This window comes from Bufo gargarizans, chromosome 2, assembly GCF_014858855.1.
Source record: "Bufo gargarizans isolate SCDJY-AF-19 chromosome 2, ASM1485885v1, whole genome shotgun sequence".
NCBI lineage: Eukaryota > Metazoa > Chordata > Amphibia > Anura > Bufonidae > Bufo > Bufo gargarizans.
The window spans coordinates 716,492,941-716,513,826 of NC_058081.1; the positions used below are offsets into that span (position 1 = coordinate 716,492,941).

General features: G+C 43.4%; 1 protein-coding gene across 3 annotated transcripts in view; it reads left to right on the plus strand.

The window, feature by feature from the left end:
* The window catches only part of LOC122929131 (B-cell receptor CD22-like), a 63,173-nt gene extending 43,312 nt beyond the window's left edge, over window positions 1-19,861 (plus strand). For all 3 annotated transcript variants that reach the window (XM_044282622.1, XM_044282625.1, XM_044282624.1), the window contains 4 exons: window positions 14,167-14,221; window positions 16,644-16,723; window positions 17,102-17,162; window positions 18,567-19,861. In XM_044282622.1, coding sequence (XP_044138557.1) covers window positions 14,167-14,221; window positions 16,644-16,723; window positions 17,102-17,162; window positions 18,567-18,683 — 313 coding nt within the window. In that variant the 3' untranslated portion in view covers window positions 18,684-19,861. The remainder of the gene's footprint in view (window positions 1-14,166; window positions 14,222-16,643; window positions 16,724-17,101; window positions 17,163-18,566) is intronic.
* The last annotated feature ends 1,025 nt before the right edge of the window (window positions 19,862-20,886 follow it).

A 20,886-nucleotide genomic window follows, 5' to 3' on the forward strand; every position in this document is an offset into this window, starting at 1 on the left:
GGTATATAATATTGAAGGTGCACATAGGGTCATTCAGAATAACTTCACACACACGCTTCTGTGCATTTCCAAGTCTAATTCTGTCACTAAATCCATACCGGTGACCCAGCGCCTAAATACTAGGCCTCAAATTTAAATCCCTCTAAATCTCTCGTTACCCACCGCTGTACTGTTGTTGCTGGGCAAGATATTTAGTGTCCGTCAAAGCACATTTTTTGTTCTGGGTTGAAGTACAATTCCCAATTTAGCAATTTCATAATTTAGTGGTTTCTGCTATATCAGAGCTATTTGAAATCTATCCCTAAAAGGGTATATAATATTGAAGGTGCACATAGGGTCATTCAGAATAACTTCACACACACGCTTCTGTGCATTTCCAAGTCTAATTCTGTCACTAAATCCATACCGGTCACCCAGCGCCTAAATACTAGGCCTCAAATTTAAATCCCTCTAAATCTCTCGTTACCCACCGCTGTACTGTTGTTGCTGGGCAAGATATTTAGTGTCCGTCAAAGCACATTTTTTGTTCTGGGTTGAAGTACAATTCCCAATTTAGCAATTTCATAATTTAGTGGTTTCTGCTATATCAGAGCTATTTGAAATCTATCCCTAAAAGGGTATATAATATTGAAGGTGCACATAGGGTCATTCAGAATAACTTCACACACACGCTTCTGTGCATTTCCAAGTCTAATTCTGTCACTAAATCCATACCGGTCACCCAGCGCCTAAATACTAGGCCTCAAATTTAAATCCCTCTAAATCTCTCGTTACCCACCGCTGTACTGTTGTTGCTGGGCAAGATATTTAGTGTCCGTCAAAGCACATTTTTTGTTCTGGGTTGAAGTACAATTCCCAATTTAGCAATTTCATAATTTAGTGGTTTCTGCTATATCAGAGCTATTTGAAATCTATCCCTAAAAGGGTATATAATATTGAAGGTGCACATAGGGTCATTCAGAATAACTTCACACACACGCTTCTGTGCATTTCCAAGTCTAATTCTGTCACTAAATCCATACCGGTGACCCAGCGCCTAAATACTAGGCCTCAAATTTAAATCCCTCTAAATCTCTCGTTACCCACCGCTGTACTGTTGTTGCTGGGCAAGATATTTAGTGTCCGTCAAAGCACATTTTTTGTTCTGGGTTGAAGTACAATTCCCAATTTAGCAATTTCATAATTTAGTGGTTTCTGCTATATCAGAGCTATTTGAAATCTATCCCTAAAAGGGTATATAATATTGAAGGTGCACATAGGGTCATTCAGAATAACTTCACACACACGCTTCTGTGCATTTCCAAGTCTAATTCTGTCACTAAATCCATACCGGTGACCCAGCGCCTAAATACTAGGCCTCAAATTTAAATCCCTCTAAATCTCTCGTTACCCACCGCTGTACTGTTGTTGCTGGGCAAGATATTTAGTGTCCGTCAAAGCACATTTTTTGTTCTGGGTTGAAGTACAATTCCCAATTTAGCAATTTCATAATTTAGTGGTTTCTGCTATATCAGAGCTATTTGAAATCTATCCCTAAAAGGGTATATAATATTGAAGGTGCACATAGGGTCATTCAGAATAACTTCACACACACGCTTCTGTGCATTTCCAAGTCTAATTCTGTCACTAAATCCATACCGGTGACCCAGCGCCTAAATACTAGGCCTCAAATTTAAATCCCTCTAAATCTCTCGTTACCCACCGCTGTACTGTTGTTGCTGGGCAAGATATTTAGTGTCCGTCAAAGCACATTTTTTGTTCTGGGTTGAAGTACAATTCCCAATTTAGCAATTTCATAATTTAGTGGTTTCTGCTATATCAGAGCTATTTGAAATCTATCCCTAAAAGGGTATATAATATTGAAGGTGCACATAGGGTCATTCAGAATAACTTCACACACACGCTTCTGTGCATTTCCAAGTCTAATTCTGTCACTAAATCCATACCGGTGACCCAGCGCCTAAATACTAGGCCTCAAATTTAAATCCCTCTAAATCTCTCGTTACCCACCGCTGTACTGTTGTTGCTGGGCAAGATATTTAGTGTCCGTCAAAGCACATTTTTTGTTCTGGGTTGAAGTACAATTCCCAATTTAGCAATTTCATAATTTAGTGGTTTCTGCTATATCAGAGCTATTTGAAATCTATCCCTAAAAGGGTATATAATATTGAAGGTGCACATAGGGTCATTCAGAATAACTTCACACACACGCTTCTGTGCATTTCCAAGTCTAATTCTGTCACTAAATCCATACCGGTGACCCAGCGCCTAAATACTAGGCCTCAAATTTAAATCCCTCTAAATCTCTCGTTACCCACCGCTGTACTGTTGTTGCTGGGCAAGATATTTAGTGTCCGTCAAAGCACATTTTTGTTCTGGGTTGAAGTACAATTCCCAATTTAGCAATTTCATAATTTAGTGGTTTCTGCTATATCAGAGCTATTTGAAATCTATCCCTAAAAGGGTATATAATATTGAAGGTGCACATTGGGTCATTCAGAATAACTTCACACACACGCTTCTGTGCATTTCCAAGTCTAATTCTGTCACTAAATCCATACCGGTGACCCAGCGCCTAAATACTAGGCCTCAAATTTAAATCCCTCTAAATCTCTCGTTACCCACCGCTGTACTGTTGTTGCTGGGCAAGATATTTAGTGTCCGTCAAAGCACATTTTTTGTTCTGGGTTGAAGTACAATTCCCAATTTAGCAATTTCATAATTTAGTGGTTTCTGCTATATCAGAGCTATTTGAAATCTATCCCTAAAAGGGTATATAATATTGAAGGTGCACATAGGGTCATTCAGAATAACTTCACACACACGCTTCTGTGCATTTCCAAGTCTAATTCTGTCACTAAATCCATACCGGTCACCCAGCGCCTAAATACTAGGCCTCAAATTTATATCCCGCTGAATTTGAATACAATACATTGGGCCAAATAATATATTTGTTGTTGTGGTGAACCATAACAATGAGAAAAACATCTAGTAAGGGACGCGGACGTGGACATGGTCGTGGTGGTGTTAGTGGACCCTCTGGTGCTGGGAGAGGACGTGGCCGTTCTGCCACATCCACACGTCCTAGTGTACCAACTACCTCAGGTCCCAGTAGCCGCCAGAATTTACAGCGATATATGGTGGGGCCCAATGCCGTTCTAAGGATGGTAAGGCCTGAGCAGGTACAGGCATTAGTCAATTGGGTGGCCGACAGTGGATCCAGCACGTTCACATTATCTCCCACCCAGTCTTCTGCAGAAAGCGCACAGATGGCGCCTGAAAACCAACCCCATCAGTCTGTCACATCACCCCCATGCATACCAGGGAAACTGTCTCAGCCTCAAGTTATGCAGCAGTCTCTTATGCTGTTTGAAGACTCCGCTGGCAGGGTTTCCCAAGGGCATCCACCTAGCCCTTCCCCAGCGGTGAAAGACATAGAATGCACTGACGCACAACCACTTATGTTTCCTGATGATGAGGACATGGGAATACCACCTCAGTATGTCTCTGATGATGACGAAACACAGGTGCCAACTGCTGCGTCTTTCTGCAGTGTGCAGACTGAACAGGAGGTCAGGGATCAAGACTGGGTGGAAGACGATGCAGGGGACGATGAGGTCCTAGACCCCACATGGAATGAAGGTCGTGCCACTGACTTTCACAGTTCGGAGGAAGAGGCAGTGGTGAGACCGAGCCAACAGCGTAGCAAAAGAGGGAGCAGTGGGCAAAAGCAGAACACCCGCCGCCAAGAGACTCCGCCTGCTACTGACCGCCGCCATCTGGGACCGAGCACCCCAAAGGCAGCTTCAAGGAGTTCCCTGGCATGGCACTTCTTCAAACAATGTGCTGACGACAAGACCCGAGTGGTTTGCACGCTGTGCCATCAGAGCCTGAAGCGAGGCATTAACGTTCTGAACCTGAGCACAACCTGCATGACCAGGCACCTGCATGCAAAGCATGAACTGCAGTGGAGTAAACACCTTAAAACCAAGGAAGTCACTCAGGCTCCCCCTGCTACCTCTTCTGCTGCTGCCGCCTCGGCCTATTCTGCTGCTGCCGCCTCGGCCTCTTCCTCCGCCTCTGGAGGAACGTTGGCACCTGCCGCCCAGCAAACAGGGGATGTACCACCAACACCACCACCACCACCTCCGTCACCAAGCGTCTCAACCATGTCACACGCCAGCGTTCAGCTCTCCATCTCACAAACATTTGATAGAAAGCGTAAATTCCCACCTAGCCACCCTCGATCCCTGGCCCTGAATGCCAGCATTTCTAAACTACTGGCCTATGAAATGCTGTCATTTAGGCTGGTGGACACAGACAGCTTCAAACAGCTCATGTCGCTTGCTGTCCCACAGTATGTTGTTCCCAGCCGGCACTACTTCTCCAAGAGAGCCGTGCCTTCCCTGCACAACCAAGTATCCCATAAAATCAAGTGTGCACTGCGCAACGCCATCTGTGGCAAGGTCCACCTAACCACAGATACGTGGACCAGTAAGCACGGCCAGGGACGCTATATCTCCCTAACTGCACACTGGGTAAATGTAGTGGCAGCTGGGCCCCAGGCGGAGAGCTGTTTGGCGCACGTCCTTCCGCCGCCAAGGATCGCAGGGCAACATTCTTTGCCTCCTGTTGCCACCTCCTCCTTCTCGGCTTCCTCCTCCTCTTCTTCCACCTGCTCATCCAGTCAGCCACACACCTTCACCACCAACTTCAGCACAGCCCGGGGTAAACGTCAGCAGGCCATTCTGAAACTCATATGTTTGGGGGACAGGCCCCACACCGCACAGGAGTTGTGGCGGGGTATAGAACAACAGACCGACGAGTGGTTGCTGCCGGTGAGCCTCAAGCCCGGCCTGGTGGTGTGTGATAATGGGCGAAATCTCGTTGCAGCTCTGGGACTAGCCAATTTGACGCACATCCCTTGCTTGGCGCATGTGCTGAATTTGGTGGTGCAGAAGTTCATTCACAACTACCCCGACATGTCAGAGCTGCTGCATAAAGTGCGGGCCGTCTGTTCGCGCTTCCGGCGTTCACATCCTGCCGCTGCTCGCCTGTCTGCGCTACAGCGTAACTTCGGCCTTCCCGCTCACCGCCTCATATGCGACGTGCCCACCAGGTGGAACTCCACCTTGCACATGCTGGACAGACTGTGCGAGCAGCAGCAGGCCATAGTGGAGTTTCAGCTGCAGCACGCACGGGTCAGTCGCACTACAGAACAGCACCACTTCACCACCAATGACTGGGCCTCCATGCGAGACCTGTGTGCCCTGTTGCGCTGTTTCGAGTACTCCACCAACATGGCCAGTGGCGATGACACCGTTATCAGCGTTACAATACCACTTCTATGTCTCCTTGAGAAAACACTTAGGGCGATGATGGAAGAGGAGGTGGCCCAGGAGGAGGAGGAGGAGGAGGAGGAAGAGGGGTCATTTTTAGCACTTTCAGGCCAGTCTCTTCGAAGTGACTCAGAGGGAGGTTTTTGGCAACAGCAGAGGCCAGGTACAAATGTGGCCAGCCAGGGCCCACTACTGGAGGACGAGGAGGACGAGGATGAGGAGGAGGTGGAGGAGGATGAGGATGAAGCATGGTCACAGCGGGGTGGCACCCAACGCAGCTCGGGTCCATCACTGGTGCGTGGCTGGGGGGAAAGGCAGGACGATGACGATACGCCTCCCACAGAGGACAGCTTGTCCTTATCCCTGGGCAGCCTGGCACACATGAGCGACTACATGCTGCAGTGCCTGCGCAACGACAGCAGAGTTGCCCACATTTTAACCTGTGCGGACTACTGGGTTGCCACCCTGCTGGATCCACGCTACAAAGACAATGTGCCCACCTTACTTCCTGCACTGGAGCGTGATAGGAAGATGCGCGAGTACAAGCGCACGTTGGTAGACGCGCTACTGAGAGCATTCCCAAATGTCACAGGGGAACAAGTGGAAGCCCAAGGCCAAGGCAGAGGAGGAGCAAGAGGTCGCCAAGGCAGCTGTGTCACGGCCAGCTCCTCTGAGGGCAGGGTTAGCATGGCAGAGATGTGGAAAACTTTTGTCAACACGCCACAGCTAACTGCACCACCACCTGATACGCAACGTGTTAGCAGGAGGCAACATTTCACTAACATGGTGGAACAGTACGTGTGCACACCCCTCCACGTACTGACTGATGGTTCGGCCCCATTCAACTTCTGGGTCTCTAAATTGTCCACGTGGCCAGAGCTAGCCTTTTATGCCTTGGAGGTGCTGGCCTGCCCGGCAGCCAGCGTTTTGTCTGAACGTGTATTCAGCACGGCAGGGGGCGTCATTACAGACAAACGCAGCCGCCTGTCTACAGCCAATGTGGACAAGCTGACGTTCATAAAAATGAACCAGGCATGGATCCCACAGGACCTGTCCGTCCCTTGTCCAGATTAGACATTAACTACCTCCCCATAACCATATATTATTGGACTCCAGGGCACTTCCTCATTCAATCCTATTTTTATTTTCATTTTACCATTATATTGCGATGCTACCCAAAGTTGAATGAACCTCTCCTCTGCCTGTGTGCTAGGCCTAAATATATGCCAATGGACTGTTGCAGTGGTGGCTGACATGAAGCCTGATTCTCTGCTATGACATGCAGACTAATTCTCTGCTGACATGAAGCCAGATTGTCTGTTACGGGACCTCTCTCCTCTGCCTGGGTGCTGGGCCTAAATTTATGACAATGGACTGTTGCAGTGGTGGCTGACGTGAAGCCTGATTCTCTGCTATGACATGCAGACTGATTCTCTGCTGACATGAAGCCAGATCCTCTGTTACGGGACCTCTCTCCTCTGCCTGGGTGCTGGGCCTAAATTTATGACAATGGACTGTTGCAGTGGTGGCTGACGTGAAGCCTGATTCTCTGCTATGACATGCAGACTGATTCTCTGCTGACATGAAGCCAGATCCTCTTTTACGGGACCTCTCTCCTCTGCCTGGGTGCTGGGCCTAAATTTATGACAATGGACTGTTGCAGTGGTGGCTGACGTGAAGCCTGATTCTCTGCTATGACATGCAGACTGATTCTCTGCTGACATGAAGCCAGATCCTCTTTTACGGGACCTCTCTCCTCTGCCTGGGTGCTGGGCCTAAATTTATGACAATGGACTGTTGCAGTGGTGGCTGACGTGAAGCCTCATTCTCTGCTATGACATGCAGACTGATTCTCTGCTGACATGAAGCCAGATCCTCTGTTACGGGACCTCTCTCCTCTGCCTGGGTGCTGGGCCTGAATATATGCCAATGGACTGTTGCAGTGGTGGGTGACGTGAAGCCTCATTCTCTGCTATGACATGCAGACTAATTCTCTGCTGACATGAAGCCAGATTGTCTGTTACGGGACCTCTCTCCTCTGCCTGTGTGTGTGCTGGGCCTAAATATATGCCAATGGACTGTTGCAGTGGTGGCTGACGTGAAGCCTCATTCTCTGCTATGACATGCAGACTGATTCTCTGCTGACATGAAGCCAGATCCTCTGTTACGGGACCTCTCTCCTCTGCCTGGGTGCTGGGCCTAAATTTATGACAATGGACTGTTGCAGTGGTGGCTGACGTGAAGCCTGATTCTCTGCTATGACATGCAGACTGATTCTCTGCTGTCATGAAGCCAGATTGTCTGTTACGGGACCTTTCTCCTCTACCTGGGTTCTGGGCCTAAATTTATGAAAATTGACTCTTACAGTGGTGGGTGACGTGAAGCCTGATTCTCTGCTATGATATGAAGACTGATTCTCTGCTGACATGAAGCCAGATTGTCTGTTACGGGACCTTTCTCCTCTGCCTGGGTTCTGGGCCTAAATTTATGAAAATTGACTCTTACAGTGGTGGGTGACGTGAAGCCTGATTCTCTGCTATGATATGAAGACTGATTCTCTGCTGACATGAAGCCAGATTGTCTGTTACGGGACCTTTCTCCTCTGCCTGGGTTCTGGGCCTAAATTTATGAAAATTGACTCTTACAGTGGTGGGTGACGTGAAGCCTGATTCTCTGCTATGATATGAAGACTGATTCTCTGCTGACATGAAGCCAGATTGTCTGTTACGGGACCTTTCTCCTCTGCCTGGGTTCTGGGCCTAAATTTATGAAAATTGACTCTTACAGTGGTGGGTGACGTGAAGCCTGATTCTCTGCTATGATATGAAGACTGATTCTCTGCTGACATGAAGCCAGATTGTCTGTTACGGGACCTTTCTCCTCTGCCTGGGTTCTGGGCCTAAATTTATGAAAATTGACTCTTACAGTGGTGGGTGACGTGAAGCCTGATTCTCTGCTATGATATGAAGACTGATTCTCTGCTGACATGAAGCCAGATTGTCTGTTACGGGACCTTTCTCCTCTGCCTGGGTTCTGGGCCTAAATTTATGAAAATTGACTCTTACAGTGGTGGGTGACGTGAAGCCTGATTCTCTGCTATGATATGAAGACTGATTCTCTGCTGACATGAAGCCAGATTCTCTGTTACGGGACCTCTCTCCTCTGCCTGGGTGCTGGGCCTAAATTTATGACAATGGACTGTTGCAGTGGTGGCTGACGTGAAGCCTGATTCTCTGCTATGACATGCAGACTGATTCTCTGCTGACATGAAGCCAGATTCTCTGTTACGGGACCTCTCTCCTCTGCCTGTGTGTGTGCTGGGCCTAAATATATGCCAATGGACTGTTGCAGTGGTGGCTGACGTGAAGCCTCATTCTCTGCTATGACATGCAGACTAATTCTCTGCTGACATGAAGACAGATTCTCTGTTACGGGACCTCTCTCCTCTGCCTGGGTGCCGGGGCCTAAATATCTGAGAATGGACTGTTCCAGTGGTGGGTGACGGGAAGCCAGATTCTCTGCTATGGAACCTCTCTCCAATTGATTTTGGTTAATTTTTATTTATTTAATTTTTATTTTAATTCATTTCCCTATCCACATTTGTTTGCAGGGGATTTACCTACATGTTGCTGCCTTTTGCAGCCCTCTAGCTCTTTCCTGGGCTGTTTTACAGCCTTTTTAGTGCCGAAAAGTTCGGGTCCCCATTGACTTCAATGGGGTTCGGGTTCGGGACGAAGTTCGGATCGGGTTCGGATCCCGAACCCGAACATTTCCGGGATGTTCGGCCGAACTTCTCGAACCCGAACATCCAGGTGTTCGCTCAACTCTACTTCTAATGTCTGTGAAGGTTCTCATTTATCCAGGTCATGGTATATATCTGTAAACAATAAATCAAGGCAACTGGACGTACTGTAGATTTCTTGAAAACGTTTCACTCGTTCTTCCAACGAGCTTTCTCAATTCTGAGTGATTGTACAAAAATTCTGGGAATAAATATGTAACTGAATCCACATCTGGTAATTATACCCAGCATTGGGTCAAAGGTGTTGATTCCATTATCCTAATTGGAGTCAGTAGGTGATAAAGACTTCCCAGAAAAAGGTGTCAAGACAGCATTGTATTGACTCAAGATTTCACCACCAAAATCCAGAACTTGGTATTGGGCACAGAAGAAACAATGGTCTCCTATGATGTTACATCCCTCTTCACCTGCATACCCACTACAGAGGCAATTAAAACAGTCAGGAAACAGTTGCTATTAGACAACACCTTAGGATGCAGAACAGAACTTAGGCCAGACCAAGTGTGTGCCTTACTGGACCTTTGTCTGAGTACCACCTACTTCAAGTATAAGGACAAGTTCTACAAGCAAAAACATGGCTGTGCTATGGGATCGCCAGTCTCGCCTATTGTAGCGAACCTGTATATGGAGGAAGTAGAAAGGAAAGCCCTGACCACTTTCAAGGGAATTACACTGAGTCATTGGTTCAGATATGTGGATGACACTTGGGTTAAAATTCATAAACAAGAGTTACAGGCTTTCACCGACCACATCAACTCAGTGGATCATAACATCAATTTCACGCGGGAAGATATGCAGAACAACAAACTGGCGTTTCTGGACTGTCTTATAACAGTGAAAGAGGGAAGATAGCTGGGAATAGAGGTCTATCGAAAACCAACACGCACAGACCAGTACCTGCTATTTGATTCCCACCATCCTCTAGACCACAAGCTGGGAGTCATCCAGACTCTACACCACCGGGCAGAGAAAATCCCCACCAGCACAGAGGCCAAGGCGAAGGAACTCAAACACCTCAGAGGGGCACTTAAAACTTGTGGGTATCCAGTTTGGGCCTTTGTCAAAACAGAAGGAAGGAGAAGAAAGACCACCAAGACTACCAGTGAGGGCGAGAAGCATGACAGACGCAAGAATATGGTTATCCCATATGTAGCTGGGGTGTCTGAGAAACTCAAAAGGATTTTTAATAAACATCACATTCCTGTTTGCTTTAAACCCAGAAACACACTGAGGCAACAACTGGTTCACCCCAAAGACCCAACGCCTAAACACAAGATGGACAACATTGTGTACGCAATCCAGTGCAATGAGAACTGCTCAGAACTGTATATCGGCGAAACAAAACAACAACTACATCAGCGTATGGCTCAGCATAGAAGAGCCAAAACCTCTGGTCAAGATTCAGCCGTGTACTTACATCTAAAAGGAACAGGTCACACCTTTAAAGACAGTCAAGTACGTGTTTTGGATAAGGAGGCCGATTGGTACAAACGAGGCGTGAAGGAGGCCATCTACGTAAAAATGGAGAAGCCAAGCTTGAATAGAGGTGGGGGGGTTAGACATCTATTGTCTGCCACATACAATGCTGTCTTGACACCTTTTTCTGGGAAGTCTTTATCACCTACTGACTCCAATTAGGATAATGGAATCAACACCTTTGACCCAATGCTGGGTATAATTACCAGATGTGGATTCAGTTACATATTTATTCCCAGAATTTTTGTACAATCACTCAGAACTGAGAAAGCTCGTTGGAAGAACGAGTGAAACGTTTTCAAGAAATCTACAGTAAGTCCAGTTGCCATTATTTATTCTTTACAGATATAAGCCTTCTAATGTCCCAAAAAATAAAGTAACATATTTTTTATTTTTTTTATGATGCCAACATAAAGTAGACATATGGGGAATGTTAAGTAATACATATTTTATGAGGTATCACTTTCTGTTTTAAAGGCAGAACAATTACAATTTTGAAAATTGCTAATTTATCCAAACGTTTGGTAAATTTGGGATTTTTTTCATAAATAAAGGTGAAATATATTGACTCAAATTGTGTCACGAGAAAACAATCTCAGAATGGCTTAGATAAGTAAAAGTGTTCCAAAGTCATTACCACATAAATTGACACATGTCAGATTTGCAAAAAAATGGCCTTTGGCAGGAGAGTGAAAACTGGTCCGGGGTAGAGTGGGGTTAAATGGAATGATATCCACTGGAATACAGTAGGCGATGAGTGCAGTCTATCTCCGCTTGGGTCGGTGTTGGTTGTACAGCCTAACAGCAGCAGAGAGGAATGACTTCCAATAGCGCTCCTTCTCACACTTTGGGTGAAACAGTCGTTCACTGATGGAACTGCCCAATGCTATCATGGTCCCACGCATGGGATAGGAGTTATTCTCTAGCATGGAGATCAACTTGGATAATATCCTTCTCTTACCTACCACCTGCATTGGGTCTAGGGGGCTCCCCAGGATACAGCTGGCCTTTCTAATCAGTTTGTCAAGTCTCTTCCCCTCCCTGGTTGAGATGCTTCTACCCCAACAGGTCACTCCGAAGAAGATGACTGATGCCACTAGAGTTGAAAAAGGCCCTAAGAAGTGCTCTCTGCAGTCCAAAAGCTCTCAGCCTCCTGAGCAGGTAGAGCCTGATATGACTCTTTCTGTATAGTGCATCCATGTTATCTGCCCAGTCCAGTTTATTATTGAGGAGCACATGCAGGTACTTCTCTCTTTTCTCCTTTCCTTTCTGATAATGTGAAATAAGGAGGGAAGGGGTGGGTTGCACAGTCAGGAAATATATCCTGTGCATAATTAGGTCTGAGGGCAGGGGATGTCAGAAGAGCCAAACATTTTTTTTTCTTCAAGATAAAACAGCATAAACACATGAACTAATTTAGGCAAACACAGACATGAGGAGCCAATGGAAGAAATCAGTTGATTGCTGTGACTACCGACCAGGATACTCATAAATCAGCCATACAGTCTGTGTGCGTGCTTGTCAGCCTCCATAAAATTCCTGTCTTTGTGCTGTATCCTCTCTTCTCTTGAGTCTGCTTCTGTTTGCCAGGAGAGGGTGACAGCAAAAACCTGAATTCGGAAGCAGACACTTCTGAGCAGTCATTAGCCCTGTATATCATCATGAGAACAGTGCTGGTGCCCAGCAGAGGAAGTCTGCGCCGACTTTGGTCAAAGGTGTACATAGTGGTGCTCCATGGAGTATCACTGCAGGTCTTCAACTAACTTCTATAATATAGAGCCTTCTAGTTCTGTTTATGACGTAGAGATTTTTCTATTTTTTTTTTTTTCTCCTCACCTTCCAGGGACCTTACCTTTATTATTTTTTTGTTGTTGTTGAGGGATTTCTCTTTGGACGAATATTAGTCTTTTCTTCTAAGTTCACCATCTTGTGATACACATAGGGGGTACATTTTGAATTCAGCTTTGCATCTCCGTTGGTGTAATTTGTAGAAAGTATATTAAATGGTAAATATTGTTTATAGATGTTACTTCAGCATTTGTCATCTACCTACCTAGACATAAAAATACAAGTCTCTAAATTTGTGTTTTCTGGCACAAATGTAACAATACATTTCCACCAATAATGTCTCCAAATGGGGAGGATGAATTTATAGAAACCCCCAATTTTTAAGCTTTTGTTATTTGGATTTCATTCATATGACATTAACTTTACTAAATAGTGCAATTATGCATCAAATGTTTGCAGCTTTTTTATGTTTTAGTATTTATGAACAACCAAGCCCCTTTTCTCCTCATCAGAGCATTGAGAGGGCTTCTCTTTTATGCAATGTGTTGAAAATTCTATTGGCATCATTTTGGGATATATACAACTTTTTAATTACTTATTCTTTAGTTGTTTGGGAGGCATGGGATAAACAAGCAAAAAAAAACCCTGCAATTCTGGGATTATTAGATTTTTCTTTTTATTTCCTTACATTGCTCACCATGGAGGTTAAATACTGTAACTTGATATTTTAGGCCAATACAATGACAATCATGTGTATCTTTTTTCATTTGATTATTTTTTTTTTACATTAAAGCATCTTTATTGCTACAAAATTTTTTTTCTCATTTTTCTTTACATTTATTTTTTAACATTAGGTGCAACGTCTACATGAAACGTCTACGCTGACCTCTACATAAGTTATGTGCACTAACTTGCATAACATTAATCGATAGGGTGAGGGGTGCATTTTCAAATGAGAGGTCACCAATCTAAATATTTTCCCCCAGGTGGAGAAAAGCCTAGCTAAGCCTCTATCCCTGATCGTTCCTACAATCTTTTCTTCTCTTGCCTTCTCCCGTCCCTTCCTCCTTCCTTCCTCACTCTTTTGCTCCCTCATTCCTTCTCATTTTTTTCTCTTCTCTAGTCGTTTACAGCTCTCAAAATTTTATAGTTTTCTATAAACAAAATTGGGGAGATTTTACACATCATAATGTGTCAATTGTGCCAAAAATCGGGTGTATATGTTTGCACCACCATTTATTAGCTGTGTATGATATTTTTATAAGCCATAAAAGCGGCATTTGATCTTGGTGTAAAGTAAATCAACTTATGGGTTGTGTAAAATTAGACTTGACAGCTTAAACAGATTGATCATCTAGCCACAATTTGCCACATTTTTAGACCATCTAGTCTTAAGAGGAAATGCATGAAACTCTTTGTGCCAGAAGAGTGGAGAGTATATTGTATTTTGTTAGGTGAAGTAGGATAAGTGACACATGTATGAAAGTTTAGCAATTTTTTGTTGGTTTGCTCCATGCCCATAATTGTGTATTTACTAAGGGAGTGAGAAAGTTTTATGTAGCGTATAACAGTTTTAGCCAAGTCACAAAAAAGTTGTTAGTGTCTAATGTGGAGTAAAATTAATGCCTAATTTGTCTTCCATATTAACAAATGGGGTGTGACATTTGGTAAATTTGTTGCAAAAAAAGGGCCTAAAAGCAGACACTTTAGTTTACAATGTCTAAGTATATGGCAGTATCTGTTTCAATATTCTCTTTGTAGAAGAAAAAGAACCTTAGCCCTGGCAGAGAAGAGAAGAACTCAGGAGAATGCTAAGGTACTAATTCTGTATATTAAAATGTCTAAGTTCTAAATGAAAGGCACCAAAAAATGTTGGTTTGCTCAAACTATTCAGTGGACCACTCAACTAAAATTAGGCACAACATTTCAGATTCATGAAAGGGCTACTTTTCAAATACATATATTTTATCAGGTATACCCGTAAAGGGGTTCTCCAGGAATACTTCGTACACAGAAGATTCTCACTTACGTTCTCCCCGCTGGACCTCCATTCTGTCTAGAAGCAGCGCATCATCATTAAAGCCAGTCATTGGCTGGAGAGGAGCATGTGGTTATGCCCATGCAGCCTCAGAAAAAAAACAAGTTGGGGCCCACAACATGCACGCAGAGGAGGAATAGAGTGGTGGGGAACATGTTAGTATGAATCTTCTGTTTACAGAGGCATGCTGAGGGCACTTGGACAACTCCTTTAAGCAAACTAGGGCCCCATGGGTGATTTGCCTTGGTCTACACCTTTTAACAGATCCATATTTGCTTCCAAGTGGTTGTTGCTTAAAACTGCCTTTAATATACCTCCTCCTCCAGGGGTGGAATAGCCATATACCCTACACTGGGCCACCTGAGCCCTCCTCATGGCTGCTAGCCATGTACATAATGATGTAATTCAGTATTAATTAATGCTGGAAGAATCAGGTACTTATGTATCTGTCCAGCAGCTGCCTTCATGTATTCAACTGTATCACAGTCCTCAGTATCATGGTAGGACAATATTTTATGCTGCACTGTGCCATTTAGTTTTGCTGGGGTGGTATTTTGTGCTGCACTATGGTATTACTGGCCCGGCCTACTTCTGTTGGCCCACCTTCTGGCAATTTGTACTCGCCTAAAACTTGAGGGCGCTTTTAGCTTTTTTTTTTTCTAGGGCCATTCTAAGTTCCATGAAAAAATCACAGCAGCCTGTGGATTGCAGAGTTTATGATTGTGGCTCATATCCCAAGTTATTATTCCAAAGGATGAGTTAAAGGGTCAGCCAGTGACTTACAGGGTATCTATTGAACGAGTGGCTCTAGAGAAATTGATATTTATGATCTTCTCCAGTAGAACAAAAGCTATCTATGGAGCTTCAATGAATGTGGGCCATGCAGCAAGACAACAAGCCTAAGGCCTCTTTCACACTTGCATTGTCCGGATCCGTCGTGTACTCCATTTGCCGGAATTTCACGCCGGATCCGTAAAAACGCAAGTGAACTGAAAGCATTTGAAGACGGATCAGTCTTCAAAATGCGTTCAGTGTTACTATGGCAGCCAGGACGCTATTAAAGTCCTGGATGCCATAGTAGTAGTGGGGAGCGGGGGAGCAGTATACTTACCGTCCGTGCGGCTCCCGGGGTGCTCCAGAATGACGTCAGAGCGCCCCATGCGCATGGATGACGTGTCCATGCAATCACGTCATCCGTGCGCGTGGGGCGCCCTGACGTCACTCTGAAGGAGCCGCACGGACGGTAAGTATACTGCTCCCCCGCTCCCCACTAGACTTTACCATGGCAAACAGGACTTTAGCGTCCTGGCAGCCATGGTAACCATTCAGAAAAAAGCTAAACGTCGGATTTGGTAATGCGCCAAAACGACGTTTAGCTTAAGGCCGGATCCGAATTAATGCCTTTCAATGGGCATTAATTCCGGATCCGGCCTTGCGGCAAGTGTTCAGGATTTTTGGCCGGAGCAAAAAGCGCAGCATGCTGCGGTATTTTCTCCGGCCAAAAAACGTTCCGGTCCGGAACTGAAGACATCCTGATGAACCCTGAACGGATTTCTCTCCATTCAGAATGCATGGGGATAATCCTGATTAGGATTCTTCCAGCATAGAGCCCCGAGAGACGGAACTCTATGCCGAAACAGAACAACGCAAGTGTGAAGGAGCCCTTAGCACACAAGTTGTTCTACCAAAGAATTGTTAAAGAATAATAAAGGTAAAGTTTTGGAATGGCCAAGTAAAAGTCCTGACCTTAATCCAATAGAACTGTTGTGGAAGGTCCAGTTCATGGGAAGAAACCCACCAAAATAATAAAGATGAAGCTGTTTTATATAGCAAAATGGGCTAAAATTCCACCAGGCAGATGTGAAGGACTAGTTAACATTTGCCGGAAATATTTTGCTGTAGTTATAGAAGGTCACACTACTGTAGAAACAGAAAGCAAAAGTTCACATACTTTTCGAAACTCACAGACATGACTATTGGATCATTTTACTCAATAAATCAATCAATCACCAAGTGTAATATTTTTTACTCAGTTTGATTTGGTTGTCTTTATCTATACTATAGTCAGATGTTCAGTTTCACTATAATTTTGACTGTAATTTCTTTAAATATTCCAACTAGAATATTTGTCTAGAAATGAGTGATTAAACACATTCAATCCCATTTTCTTTCCTAACCTATAATTTGCATCTGGACTCAGATAACGGAGCAGATAACGATGGATAACCTTTTATACGGAAGCGTTGATGGTGCACAAGAGAAAAGCTCTCCAAGAAGACGGTACGTTCTAGCTTCATGTACTCAGGAGTAGACTGCGGTTCTCTCTAGGAAAGCATGATGTTTCTGGATATGGGAACCTAATGAAAAAGTGAAAATTGCTGTTTATCATGGATGTTAATTAGAGGAGTTGTTCTCCAACTTGTATATCAATTAAAAACTACAACTCCCAGTATGCTCTGACAGCCACAAGCCAGAGAACCACACAGGAGACTCCAGTAGTTTGAAGTCAATACTACTTATATCTATACATATACTTGTAATTATTAATCCACAATGTGTTTTTCACAGTTTTCTTGGTTTTCTCATCACTGAGCAGTTATTGTACTGTAGATTTGCTGTGGATGGTTTATGATTTGCACTTTTACATTAATTTTACAGGAATTTTCTTATTGGACAAAATATTGACAATGGAGAAAAAAGAACGGGCTGCCAGTGCAAGGTAACTACAGTAGACGGGATGATTTTGTCAACCTGCATCTCCAACCCTATTGGTCCCATATTCCAAAACAATGATTGTGTGTTTGATATTCTCTGTTATAAAAGTTTGCTGCCTCCTATATGCAATACTCTAGTCATACAAAACCATTTGGCAAGTAGCAGTTATGGTCAAAGATTTCAAAAGACACATATAATTTCATGCCAAGGAATAGCTTCCTTGCAGCTAGAGATGAGTGAATCAATTCTGCACAAATCAAATTTGTAACAAATTTTCCCCCAATTATTTTTTGGGGAATCAGACACTTTTAAGATTCATCCCATTTTTTAAATACAGACTTAAAAAATATCCAACAGTGCAGCGTGTTATCAAACAGGCTGTTTACCAGCGGCTACCTTCCTTTTAAACATAGCCGTATATGTCACTGACATTAGCAATGAAGTCTGGAACTTATTGATCTGGAAAAAGATTGGATACAATCCTAAAAGACCCCCGAGTGTCATAAATTACTTTTTAGGGAAACTGAGGCACTTTCAGTTCTAGTTGGATTTACGGTATTCAACCAAATCGGACCCAAACAAAGTTATGAAAATTTGGTCATCTTAACTTATAGATCACAGAATATTGAAATATTGATTGATTTCATCAAGTCCTAAAAAAGCCCCTAGGCAAAACATGTTTTGGAGTTACCCTAGAAAAAGGGGTATAGACACCAATGTTGAATAAACACGCTATGTTGTGGATAGTTGACCCATTGTGCCAACCAACCAATGTGGTTAGCTGCTGACCCACAGCAGTCAGAGACACCAGTGTGAAACACTGACGGAGCAGGCAATGCTCGTGGTCAGTAATCGTAGGGAGAGTTTGGGCAAATCCAAGAATCAGTCTTAGGGTCAGGACAAGCAGCACAGGGTTAGAACGGAGAACAGGCATGGGTCAGGTAAGGTGGCAGAGAGGTAAGAGTCCGGGAATGAGGCAATGGTTGGTACACGGGCAGACAAATGGTTTATAGCTTTTTGTAGGGTCTAGCAAGCTAGAAATACCACTTGAATAGGCAAGGGGTGGAACAAACATCCCAGTATACAGTATATAGAAGATCTGATTAACTCATTAATAAAGCAGTTGAGCATAGGATCAGAAAGGTAAATTAGCTCTTGTAGGATCTAATACACACAGAAAGAGGTCTTGCAGTCAGGCTGCGGCCTGCAGTGTGGGACATAGACAAGAGTCTGACGGCTAAGCAAAAACTAGGTAAGTGATGTGACTCCCATGCCTGATCCAGACAGTGTAAATGTGGCAGACATGGAGCACCGCCACGAAAGGGAAAATGGTAAAGATGTAATCAGCTCAATATATTCACAGTATTATAGATAGATATTATAAAAACAAATGCTATCATTTTTATAGGGAGAAAATACTGAAGACTCCATTGTCTATACCTCAGTGAAGCTGCCTCAAGCAAATCACATTCCAAAAACTTCAAGGACCTGGGAAGAAACAGAATATGCACAGCTGAAAATTTAGATATTCCATGCTGTAAACTCTACAGACCCAAGAATAAACTGCCCTCAAAAGTCCCTTCAGAGAACATTTCTACTTGCCACAGTATCACTTTTTAATTCAAGTCTGGAATTAGACTTGAGTGGTCCGAAACTAGTTATAGTTTCTCGTCCATCATTTGTATGCAGCCTTGACTTGGATTTTGATGACCCAATGAAAGATCTGCTTTTCCTCAAGAATGCTCTAGATCAATGAGTTACTTAAAGCATAACATATTATCCAGAATGTTACCACCTAATCAACTCCATGTGTGATTCTATCAAGGAGTATTTATCTGTCTATGAAAGGAGATCATCAACCCGTGAATGCAAGGAATGCCCCTCTACATTAGCCTTAGTATCTGTCACTTTGACCAGTCTGGAGTAACACTGATCTCTCTTGAGAGTAGAATGGCTGCAGGTCCTGAAGTTTAGTATTCTTGGAATGCTCTTTTTTAAAAATATTCTTGGAATTCTACTAGAATGTTCTTCTGAAATGCTTTATGACACCTAGGACAAATTGTTGCAGGTCTCCTGCCGTAGTTGGTTCTCCTTAAAAAATTCACAATTGTCTCTAATCTTCTCCATTTTATGCTAATTTATTTTACTTGATGTCTAAAAATCAAGAAAAATCCAGGTCTAGAAATCTTCCAGTCAAGAAAGTAACCCATTCAATAGCTTCATCAACCGTTCCGAAAGCTGTATAATTTGTTAACATTGCTCTTCTAGAACATTGTTTTTAAGTTATTCATAGTAACTTTTAGATTGTAATGATTTGAGTAACACATACTGTACAGAAAACGAGGCAACAACTAAACATATGTGTTCTAGTGGTCAGTATAATTTAAGGTTCTTAAATATTGATGGTATTGTGACAGCATTTTCCTCTTTCAGTTGGCTCTCTACACAGGACATTGCTACCTTATCGTATTTTTATATTTTGGCATATGCTAGGTTTCTTGACTATGTTTTGTACATTGTTAAAAGTGTCTTTTACCTTTTTAGATTTTTTTGGAGGGTGAGGGTATGTATTTTCTCTGTTTCAGTTAGGCAATGAAAGTATTTTTTAATAAGCATGTGTTTTTGGATCACGTGTGTCTCGATTGCTTGGACTTACTACAGACTCTGTTCGTATTTAAAATACTAAATCATGTATAATTGATACATCATGGTTATATGGAATTCTGTCCTGGAATTTGCTATTGTACTGGGAATAGCAGCACTACATGCAGCAGAATTCCTCATATCAAATCTGTGGCAAAGGTTTTCTTGTTAAAGACATTGATGACATATCCCTGGAATATACCATTAGTACCTGATCAGTGTAGATCCTGACATCACAGTAGTAACATTTAGCAAATGAAATGTATCACTACATAGAATTCTCCATATCATTTCTACTGAATTCTCTGGGTCTCAGGCTGCCTGAAACTATCCTGTTACTGTATTCTACAGCAATTTACTGCTGAATTATCTGCTGTGCAAACAGGAAAGAATTAGCAGAAAAAAGGATTTCCACATAATGGACGAGCAACACTGAATGCAAGACAAATGTAGACAATCAACTGCTGACACAAATTCCATACATAGAATAACTATTAATATACTATCAACGTTTAACTGGCCAAAATGGGAAGTTTTCTTCACGTTCATCCTATTTTGTGTTCATGAATAGAGCAGTAAACAGGATCGAAACTGAGGATCAGTACAAGATAAGTAATGTATGTACACAGTGACTGCACCAGCAGAATAGTGAGTGCAGCTCTGGAGTATAATACAGGATGTAACTCGGGATCAGTACGGGATAAGTAATGCATGTACACAGTGACTGCACCAGCAGAATAGTGAGTGCAGCTCTGGAGTATAATACAGGATGTAACTCGGGATCAGTACGGGATAAGTAATGCATGTACACAGTGTCAGTGACTCCACCAGCAGAATAGTGAGTGCTGCTCTGGAGTATAATGCAGGATGTAACTCAGGATCAGTACAGGATAAGTAATGTATGTACACAGTGACTGCACCAGCAGAATAGTGAGTGCAGCTCTGGAGTATAATACAGGATGTAACTCAGGATCAGTACAGGATAAGTAATGTATGTACACAGTGACTGCACCAGCAGAATAGTGAGTGCAGCTCTGGAGTATAATACAGGATGTAACTCGGGATCAGTACAAGATAAGTAATGT